The 11,254-nt window shown below is 45.0% G+C and overlaps 1 protein-coding gene across 2 annotated transcripts; it reads right to left on the reverse strand.

Annotated features, from left to right (window-relative positions):
- Positions 1-222: 222 nt before the first annotated feature.
- CENPA (centromere protein A) lies at positions 223-6,126 on the reverse strand. Of its 2 annotated transcripts, XM_065891652.1 has the most exons (4): positions 6,033-6,126; positions 1,233-1,342; positions 641-718; positions 223-357 (listed from the first exon to the last, which is right to left on the reverse strand). In XM_065891652.1, exons 1-4 carry the CDS (start codon positions 6,124-6,126, stop codon positions 223-225), a joined length of 417 nt encoding a protein of 138 aa, XP_065747724.1. The 2 variants fall into 2 exon arrangements, with proteins under 2 accessions (XP_065747724.1, XP_065747725.1); XM_065891653.1 differs by lacking the exon at positions 641-718.
- Between the last annotated feature and the right edge of the window lie 5,128 nt (positions 6,127-11,254).

The following is an 11,254-nucleotide window of genomic DNA, read 5'->3' on the forward strand; positions in this document are numbered from 1 at the left end:
AGGGCATGAGCCACAGAATCCCAAACATTCAAGTCAAAACTAGGTCAAACCTTTCCTAGAGAATAAAGGGAAGGCGAGGCAGCAAAGGACTTAAGGATGGAGAAGGAACATTCCTTCGCAGAAACTCCCACCACAGTGATGAGAAGCTAGGTGTTTTTCCCCCAAAGTGCACTCACTCTCTGGTGAGCAGGAAAAGCTTACAGAGTCACGGGCGGCAGGAGCTCAGCCGAGCCCTTCCTGAATGCCTCGGATCCTCCTGGCCAGCTGCACATCCTTCGGGAAGAGAGTGACACGGCCGGCATGTAAGGAGAGGAGATAGGCATCCTCGAAGAGATGAACTAGAAACGCTTCTGCTGCCTGCGGACAGAAAGAAAAGCAGAAAGACTGACACAGATGAGGGGGCATGAGCTGCTTTCTGCTGAGAGACCTGCTAACCTCAGTCTCTAAGGGCTCAAAGGACTGCGGGGAAGGATTATTCACAGAATGAGACTGAACTTTGCCTGGGAATTCCACTACCACCAAATGAGAACCTAGCCTCCAAACCCTGGATGTTCCTTTTTTTTTTCAAGGAGGTGAGATGTAGCCTTGCCTTTCTCCCATACTCACCCCTCACCCAACTGGACCTTGGTCCCCATCTTACCTCTTGTAGGGCCAACAGGGCCTGGGCTTGCCAATTGAAGTCCACACCACGAGTGAATACAGCACATATTTCTCTTGCCTGCGAAGGAGTGGGGATGGGGAGCAAGGGAGAAGGGGAGTGGGGAGGAGTAGAGAGTAAAAGGAGGTTCAAGAGAAGACAGACTCTCTCCTTGAGTCTCCATGAATCTTCATTTCCGTTATTCCTTCCTGGCCCTTAATCATAGAACCTAACTAGTAGCTGGTGTCAACTCCAGGGAGCTTAGAGATTGGCCCGTCTCTCCTCATTGGTGGTGGGGAGAGGAGGAGACAATCTCTCAGGGCAAGACAAGGGAGAGAAAGGGTGGTTGGATGACAGAGTTCCTTGTACGTAATCAAAGAACACAGTTCGAAGGTGGTAGGGGTTAGAAATTAATTCCATAAAGAATTAGAAGGTGCCCTTTGTGGGCCCATGTTTTCAGAAGATGAAGAGTCCCCGACCAGGCTAGGGAAGAGGTCCCTTGCCATTTGGGCAAGAGGCGATAGGGGCCCAATACCTGGGAAATTTAAAGAAAGGAGGCGGCATGGGGGTTGGCGGGAAGCTCCCTGGAGCTCACCAGGCGGCAGAAGGGGGTCTTCCTTAACAACAGGTTTGTGCTCTTCTGAAGAGTTCGGATCTCCTTCAGAACCCGGTATCTCCGGCGAGCAAGTGGACGGGAGGGAGCGCCTGAGCAAAAGAGTTGGGTCATGGAGCAAAATGCAGTGGAAAACGGGTGGTGCATTGCAACCTGGCTGTCAAACTACCAAATCGTAGACTGTATATAACAGGCTCCCCAAAAGCAGGGCTTTTTGTCTATTGTAGTCATTGTGGTTATCTTCAGCAACTGGAGAACAGTGGTTGGTGCTAAATAAATTTTTGTTAAATGAATGAATAAGTGATCCTTTGAGGGTCCTATTGACCCTCAGTGATGATCCTCTGAGGGTCTTATTTTAAATGCCGACTCTTCCATGCAGCCTTTCCTGACTCCCAATCCCTTCCAAACCAATGGGTCACTTCCCTCCTCTGGGCCCACAGTACTCTGTGCATCTCCTCTGTCTTTCCCACCTGGATTGGAAACCCAGTTTCCAATTTTGTTTTTAGGGTTTTTTTGGCCCCGCCGCGCAGCACGTGGGATCTTAGTTCACCAACCAGGGATCGAACAGGCGCCCCCTGCATTGGAAGCACGGAGTCTTAACCACTGGACCACCAGGGAAGTCCAATTTTTAGGTATTTTTTAAGAGCTGGAAGGAATCTGAGAGATTATCTAGTACAATTCCCTTGTCTCTGTTATCCTGAGGCCCAGAGAGGTTAAGACAATTGGCCAGAGCACGTTAGCAGCCAAGGTGGGAGCTCAGAAGTGGCATAACTCAGTGCCAGTGTCGGGCCTTTCGGCTACGAAGTCAGAGCCTTTGGCTCAAAGCCTAGTTTCAACAACAACAAAAAAAGACAAAAAAATCTTAAAATCATTCCTAAAAGTAGAAATCAAAAAAGTCAAACTCTGATCAGAAATTAAAAACACAAGAATATAAAAAATAAAAATTCTTCTAACTCTCTTGTTAAAGAGGACAATTCACTGAAATTAGACTATTTAGAAGTGAATAAAAAGAAAAAGTCTACACCTTAAAACTTAAGCAATATAGCCAAATAGTCCTAAAGGAAAATGTACAGCCTCAAGATCTATCTACGAGAAAACAAGAACATTAAAAGATAATTCCGCTAAGTGTTCAACTCACGCATTAGGAAGAGAATTATTAAAGTAAATCAAAAGAAGGTAGAGTAAAAGAAATATTAAAGATAATAAACTAACTTAATGAAAAAGAGTGTAAAACAAAAACAGTACAGCTGGCTCCATAAATTAAACCAAGGACCAATAAAAACAAATGAACCTCTGAGAAGTTGAACAAATAAAAAACAGAAAAAAAAACCCCCACGAAAACTAACATTTTGAAGAAATGTTATTCATGGTCTAGCCAAGAAGAGACAATCCACACCAAGTAGTTGCATAGAAGGGATTTAATATGGTGAACTATTTGCCAAGTGTTAGACAAGCTGCCGAGAGCAAATGGGGACAGAGGGGCAATGCAGAGATGTGCTGGCAGTGGAGACTTTATCCCAGGGGCCAAAGAAACAGGGGACTTTTTAGAAAGAGGGAGGCCCTACACCCAGGAGATGAGCTACTGGCACCTGCCTCCCTCCTCACCACCAGTCCCCAATCCAGTTGCCGGAAGCAGCCTTTAATAATCAGACATGGCAGTCACAGAATGGAAAGATGAACACAACTAAAGATCACCAAGCAATGTAAAAAGGCCAACACCATGAAAAGAAGGGACCAAACTCAGCAAACAAAATAACCAATACCAGAGGGACTTGAGTTATTACAGAAAAGAGAGGAAGAAAAATACACATAATAACCTCCGAGGGGTAAGAGAAGATGTGAAGTCTATGACTCAGGAACAAGTGCTTGTGAAAAGTAACCAATTAGAGAGATCATGGGAAAGAACTGGGATTAAACATTCAATAGTTGGGTCTTAAAATCCGACATAAGGAGTCGGGATTTAATCCTAAGGTAATGGGAAGCCACGGAAGAGCTTTAAGCAGGACGGAGAGATGATCCACTTACATTTAAAGATCATTCCAGTTGCTGTGTAAGGAAAGAACCGAAAAGGGACAAGAGTGGAAGGGAAGTCGTAGCCAGGTTAGGGTGCTGGGGGCTTGGACTAGGCTGGTGGGAGTGGAGAAGGCAACGACTGGCATGATTAGGATGCGACGTGGAGGTGGAAGTGCCTGAGCTTACATTTGGATTGGATGGACATGGGGGCAAGATGAAAAATCTCTCCCGGGTTTCTGGCTTAAACAATCCTGTGAGTGGCTATGCCATCTCCTGAAATGGGGGAAACCGGGGATGAAGCGGCAGGAGGGGAGTAACCAAAAGTGTGCTTTTAGATGTGTTTAGTGTGACATACCCCAGAGTCTTCGAGTAGAAAGGCCGTTGGATGTAGGTGTGCGGGGTCAGAGGAGAGATGTGGGCTGGAGCTATAAATGTGAGAGCTGTCAGTGTATGAATGGTACTGGAGCCACGGGGAGGGATGAGCCCACCTGGGGAAAGGGAAAGAAAGGAAAAGTAGACCATGGAAGTCCAACATCAACATGCTGAAGAGAGGTGGCACAGGCAGTAAAAACCACTGAGCAGAAACTGCAGAGCGTGTGTATCACGGAGCCAGGGGGGTGGAGTGTTTCGAAGAAGAAATGACCCACTGTGTTGAATGCTTCTGAGAGGATAAGAGAAGGACACAGGCATGTCTAATAAAGTTGGCAACATGAAAGTAGCTGGTGACCTTCACAACAGCAGTTCAAGGGTACTGGAAGTAAGGGTAGCGGTTGTGGGGAGTCAGATTGGAGTGGGTTGAAGGGTGTCTGGGTAGAGGGGAAACAGACACGTGGGTAGACTTAAGTCCGGCTGTTTTAAAAAGGGTAGCTGTGGGGCTTCCCTGGTGGTGCAGTGGTTGGGAGTCCACCTGCCAATGCAGGGGACAGGGGTTCGGGCCCTGGTCTGGGAGGTTCCTACACGCCGCGGAGCAATGGAGCCCATGCGCCACAACTACTGAGCCTGCGCTCTAGAGTCCGCGAACCACAACTACTGAGCCCGCGTGCCTGGAGCCCAAGCTCCGCAACGGGAGAGGCCGCTGTGATGAGAAGCCCGCGCACCGCAACGAGGAGTAGCCCCCGCTCTCCGCGACTAGAGAGAGCACGCATGCAGCGGGGAAGACCCAACACAGCCAAAAATAAATAAATAAAATAAATAAATAAATTAAATAAATAAATTAAAAAATAATAATAAAATAAAAAGGGTAGCTGTGAAGGGCAGAAGTGAGAAACAGGGAGTATGAGGGAGCCGGGGATGTGGGGTGCCCTTTTCTTTAGAACAGAAATAGCAGAGCACATTTGCCAAATGCCAATGTAAGGAGCATGAATTTACTTCCAAGTGCAGGTGGTAAGGATAACAGAAAGCCCCTGGGATGGTGACAGAAGAATATGACCAAGAGCTCATGTAGGAGGAGGAGTGGCTTTTGATGGAAAGGGGTCACCTAGGTTCTCCGTTGTGAGAAGATAAAGGGGAATCCAGTCTGGAGGCTTCTATTTCCTCAGTGAAGCATGAGGCAAGGTCATCCTGAGCTGAGTGAATCGGGGGACTGGAGTTGTAAGGATGCTTCTACACCCGGAAGCAATAGCGAACCTCATACGTAACAATATTCCTGTTAAAATTACAAATGAGACAAAGATGACCAAAACATTGCTCTTATTTCAACACTAGTCTCAGGGCCTCACTAACAATAAAATAAGAAATAAAATGTATAAAAACGAAAAGAAGACTCAAAAGTCATTATTTGCAAACAGTATAATGGTCCACTTAAAAATTTCAATTAAAGCAGCTGAAAGGCTATTAGGATTAACAAGAGAATTCAGCAAGTTAGCTAGATGCAAAGGTTATTTATGTTAAGGAAAGAAAAATAAAAAACAACCCATTCACAACAGCAACATCTATAAATAACCAATAATACTTTCTTCACCCTGCTCTTAGCTATGGAGCAGAAGACAAGTAAAGCAGTTGCTGCCACAGTTCTTGTTTGTGGGTATCCCATCCACCAGACCACAGCACAGAAACTAAGGACCACAGACCAGCCTTCTTTCCGGGCATGCTACCTCTGGAAGGGAACAAGGTGAGAGCACCGGCTAAGTTAGGGCACTTTGGTTAAGGACAGCCACTCACTGAAGGGAAAAAACGAAACAAAACAAAAAAACCCCAAAAAACCTGGAACAGCACCTTCTAAAATTAGAACTGTTGTTTGAAATTGTCACAAAAAGCAGCCAATACTTTTGCATTTGAAAAAAGCACAAACACCGATTTTTTAGAATCCCGTGTCTGCGGGAACAAGCTGGGTGATCTTGTTCAAATTATCAGGTTTGTCTGCGCTTCAGTTGTCCCATCTGTAAAATGGGCACAATATAAAATTGAGTTAATTCATATAAAGAGTTTAACATAATGCCTAGTTAGTGGTAAGCACTCAATACACGTTAGTAGAATTAGAAATACTGTCTGGGCCAGTCCTTTCTCCTCCTCAGAACTGCCTTCCCCAGTCCCTCCCCGGTCTTGGACCTTGGGCCGTCCCGGAACGGATACTGGACGGCAGAACCGCTTTGCCCCCCTGCAAAGGAAGGCCAGCGGACCAGGGGTCGGGAGACTGGGCTGGACCCCAGGCTCGGCAAGCGAGCATAGATTTTTTCGTCTGTGAAATGGGCACGCGGACCCGGCCGTACCCACCTCACAGACAGGCTGCAGGGAGGCCGGCTCGGAGGAAAAGGGATCACGGCGGGTTACCTAAGGGTGGGCCCGGCCGTGGGGGGGCGGGAGCCGGGCTCGCGGGGCGCCTCCTTGGGGCTTCGGGCTTGCGGATCCGGCGGCGCGGGCCCATGGTTGGCGCTCAGGGTTGCGGACCGCGGCTCCTTCTCGGCCTTCCGGGTCCGGAGGCAGAGGCTGGGGTTCAGGGGAGGGCCAGCAGCGCCCCGGCCTCGTGCCCCGGCTGGGTGGCGTTCAAATTGCCCGCTCCGCCGCGGATTCACCGCCGGCGTTTTTTAAAAACCGAATCCAGCGACTCCCAGTGGCTGCCTCTGGAACGCTCCTGGCGCAGAGCGATTGCGGGGAGGACCAATGAGAGCACAGGATGAGAGGCTAACGGCGGCGGTGATAGGAGAAGACAGCGGGGACAAGGCGGATCGATGGTGGGAATCAGCCAATGGGGACTTGGAAAAGTGAAATGAGGCGGGAACTGCTCCAGTCCTCCGCTCCCTGGGGCAGGACCGTATCTTTGATGGATCAGACCCAGGTCCTCCGATGCTCTCTGGTCGACAAATGAAAGCTCGATTATGAAGATGTAGCTGGTGCGTGTGTAGAACGCGTTTCTCCAGACGAATCACCTTGCGCATTTTATGTTTTGCTCTATCAATCTTGAAGTGGATTTTAAAGATGAGGAGACGGGCCCACGGAGAATGTGACCATCCCATGTCTCGCCTGAGACCAGGAGCAGCCCATGAACATGACTCAGAAGTCAGCTTCACTGCATGAACCGTATTGATGATTAGGGTCCTGGGACAGCCAGGATGGGGCCTCTCACCATGAGGTCAAGCAGGGCAGGCCTCAGCTCTATTTTTGGATCATGCTCTCCAGCATTTTCGTAACAGGGAAATGACCCCTTCCCTTCCTGTTGGGGATAATATGTATTGAGGTCAAATGTAGAACTAGGTAGTTAGAATAAAGGGGATTTTATATTCTACACTTTTGTTTTTTTACACTATCTAGATGTTCTACAGTTAACATGCACTGTAATCAGGAAATATGTTACAAAATCAGTGATTTTATGGAACCCTTGTTCGCTGCTGGTGGGAACGCAAAATGGTGCGGCTACAGTGGAAAACAGTATGGCAACTGGTCAAAAAATTAAACACAGAATTACCATATGATCCAGCAAGTCCACTTCTGGGTGTATTTAATTAAAAGCAGGGGCTTGAACAGGTATTTGTACCCTAAGGCTCATAGCAGTGTTATTCACAATAGTCAAAAATGTCCAAGTGAATGAATAGATAAATAAAATGTAATATATACATACAATGGAATATTATTCAGCCTTATGAAGAAAGTAAATTTTGATACATATTACAACATGGATGAGTCTTGAAGATATTATGTTAAGCAAAATAAATGAGATACAAAAGGACCAACATTGTATGATTCCACTTACATGAGGTACCTAGAGTAGTCAAATTCATAGAGACAGAAAGGTAGGATGGTGGTTGCTAGGGGCTGGGGGAAGGGAGGAAAGGGGAATTATTGTTTAATGGGTACAGAGTTTCAGTTTGGGAAGATGAAAAAGTTCTGGAGATGGGTGATGATTGCACAACAAATGTGAACGTTCTTAATGCCACTGAATTGTGCACTTAATAATGGTCAATACGGTGAGTGTTATGTTGTGTATATTTCACCACAATAAGAAAGAAAGAGAAAGAAAGAAAGGGAGAAAGAAAGAGTAGAGGAGGGGGGAAGGGAAGGGGGGGGAAGGAAGGGAAAGGAATGTTTGGTTGAACCCATTGAGATGCAGTCAAATCACAGGATAGTTGTTTTTCAGTGACACAGAGGCAAGAAGTCCTACTACACCAGTCCTCAGGACCCATTAATCAGACATAGCAAATCTTCACTCATTAATTCTGCTTTAGACCTAGAGTGCCTTCTTTGCTCCATTAGAAATAAGTAGAAAACAAGGGTAGAAAATAGAGGGGTGGTTTTTTGTTTTTTTTTTTAAGATTCCACATGTAAGTGAGATCATACAGTATTGTCTTTCTCTGACTGACTTATTTCACTTAGCATAATGCCCTTGAGGTTCATCCATGTTGTTGCAGATGGCAACATTTCTTTCTTTTTATGCCCAAATAATCTTGGTTATTGTAAATAATGCTGCAATGAACACAAAGGTGCATATATCTTTTCAGCTTAGTGTTTTTGTTTCCTCTGAATACCCAGAAGTAGAATTGCTGAATCACATGGTCGTTTTATTTTTAATTTTTCCGGGAACCTCCATACGATTTTCCACAGTGGCTGCACTAATTTACTCGCACCAATGGCGCACAAGTCGTCCCTTTTCTCCACATCCTCCCCAAAACTTATTTCTTGTCTTTTTGATAATAGCCATTCTAACAGATGTGAGGGATATCTCACTGTGGTTTTGATTTGCACTTTCCTGATTAATGATGTTTAGCATGTTTTCATGTCCCTGTTGGGCATCTGTATGTCTTCTTCGGAACAATGTCTATTCAGATCATTTGACCATTTTTATTTTATTTTTGGCTGTGCCGCAGGACATGTGGGATCTTAGTTTCCTGACCAGGGATCGAACCCGTGCCCTCTGAACGGAAGTGCGGAGTCTTAACCACTGGACCGCCAGGGAAGTCCCCATTTGCCCATTTATAAATCGAATTCTTTGTTCTCACCATTGAGTTGTATGCATTCTTTATATATTTTGGATATTAATCCATGATCAGATATATAATTTGCAAATGTTTTCTCCCATTCAGTAGGTTGCCTTTTTATTTTGTTGATGGCTCCCTTTGCTGTGCTGAAGCTTTTTAGTTTGAAGTGGTCCTACTTATTTATTTTTGCTTTTGCTTTTGGTGTCAGATTAAAAAAAAAACATTGTCAAGACCTATGTCAAGGAACTTGTTTTCCTCTAGCAGTTATATGCTTTCAGGCCTTATGTTCAAGTCTTTAGTCCATTTTGAGTTAATTTTTGTGTATAGTGTAAGACAGTGGTCCAGTCTTCCCAACACCATTTACTAAAGAGACGGTTCTTTTCCCCATTGTATAGTCTTGGCTCCTTTGTCATAAATTAATTGACCATGTATGTGCAGGTTTATTTCTGGGCTCTCTATTCCGTTCCATTAATCTATGTGTCTGTTTTTAGGCCAATACCATACTGTTTTAATTATTATAGCTTTGTAGTCTAGTTTGAAATCAGGGAATGTGATGCCTTCAGTGTTGTTCTTCTCTCTCAAGATTGCATTGGCTATTTGGGGTCTTTTGTGGTTCCTTACAAATTTTGGATTTTTTGTTCTATTTCTGTGAAGAATGCCATTGGAGTTTTGTAGAATTGAATCTGATAGGCATTGAATCTGTAGATTGCTTTGGATGGTATGAACATTTTAACAATATTAATTCTTCCAATCCATGAATGTGGAATATCTTTCATTTGTGTCTTCAATTTCTTTCATTAATGTCTTGTAGTTTTCAGTATACAGGTCTTTCGCCTCCTTGGTTAAATTCATTCCTGGGTATTTTATCTTTTTGATGCAATTGTAAATGGGATTGTTTTCTTAATTTCTCTTTCTGATAGTTTGTTAGTGTATATAAATGCAACGGGTTTTTGTGTATTGATTTTGTATCCTGCAACTTTACTGAATTTGTTTTTTAGTTCTAACAGTTTTTTGATGGTGTCTTTAAGGTTTTCTATATATAATATGTCATTTGCAAATCGTGACAGTTTTTCTTCCTCCTTTCCAACTTGGATCCTTTCCTTCCTTTCTCTTGCCTAATTGCTTTATCTAGGGCTTCCAATACTATGTTGAATAAAAGTGGCAAGAGTGGGAAAAACTGTCTCATTCCCAATCTTAAAGCTCTCAGCTTTTTTTCATCATTCAGTGTGATGTTAGCTGTGGGCTTGTAATATATGGCCTTTATTATGTTGAGATACATTCCCTCTATACCCACTTTGTTGAGAGTTCTTTAACATAAATGGATGTTGAATTTTGTCAAATGCTTTTTCTGCATCTATGAGATGATCATATGATTTTTATCCTTTATTTTGTAAATGTGGTGTATCATACTGACTGATTTGCAGATGTGGAAACATCCTTGCATCTCTGGAATAAATCCCACTTGATCATGGTGAGAGGTAACATCACTTGTCCAAAGCCACCCAGTGAAGGGAGAAATGGAGCTGAGGACACATATCTCTGCCTCCCCCTAAACCACATGGCTGTTTGCTCCAATCCTCCTACCATCCTCTGATCTCCTTGAGTGCTGTTTGCTTGTTAAAGTACAGAGACCTTTGGACAGAACAAAGGCAAATGGAACCACCTGGCATGGCCCTAAACCTCTTGTGGCCAGCAAGCCTTGTGGCCAGCAAGCCTGGATGGCAGTCCTGGAGGACACCCCAGCCCCAGGGTCCCCCAGGACCACTATGAATGGGGCAGGAACTGGTCAGTTCACTACACTGCAGATGGTCTGAATTACACTGTATTTGAACTGATGTTTACAGAAGTCTGTTATCAGTCAATTCTAATTTGGGGTCCAGGGCCCCATTATTGCACTCAGGGCAGCAGGCCACAGCTAGACATTCCTCACAACCCTCTAGACTCAGCAGGAGTGGAGATTCTTTCCCCCTCCACCCCCATTACCAGCATGACACAGCATGGCCTCTCAAACTCATCCTCCGAAGCACCCCAGACACTAGGATAGAGAGGACACAACTCCAGGGTCTGGAAGGGTACTTAGGGTCAACATAAAAATTTTATGAGGCATCCTGTTTTATCTTATAATCGATGCGAAGTTTACACTCTACTCCACAATGGTATGTTCTAACAGAACATTTCCCCCCTCCGAGCAAAACCAATGCTGCACACCATGGCTCTGCTGGGACTTCAGTGCCTGACAGACCACCCTAGTGGGCAGTGCCGCCTTACAAGACACCCCACTGTACGTTGGCATTTACAGCCACCTTCCATTTATATCGTAGGTAATACTCACAGCCATCCTGTGAGATGCAGGCTTCCCCATTTTAGAGATGTGAAGACCCAAAGCTCCAGGAGATGAAGCAAGTTGCCTGAGTGGGTGGCAGGCCTGACCATAAGTGCCCTCCCCATCCTCTGCCACCTCTCACCACTGAAGTCCCATTATAATCCCCCCCAACCCTTCAATGCTAAAATCCACATGTGATTTCTATGCTTTGGTACTTTACAGCTTTTCCATCCAACGTTCTAGACGTTACCTCCAGGAAT

Source organism: Phocoena phocoena, chromosome 14, assembly GCF_963924675.1.
Source record: "Phocoena phocoena chromosome 14, mPhoPho1.1, whole genome shotgun sequence".
NCBI classification, from domain to species: domain Eukaryota; kingdom Metazoa; phylum Chordata; class Mammalia; order Artiodactyla; family Phocoenidae; genus Phocoena; species Phocoena phocoena.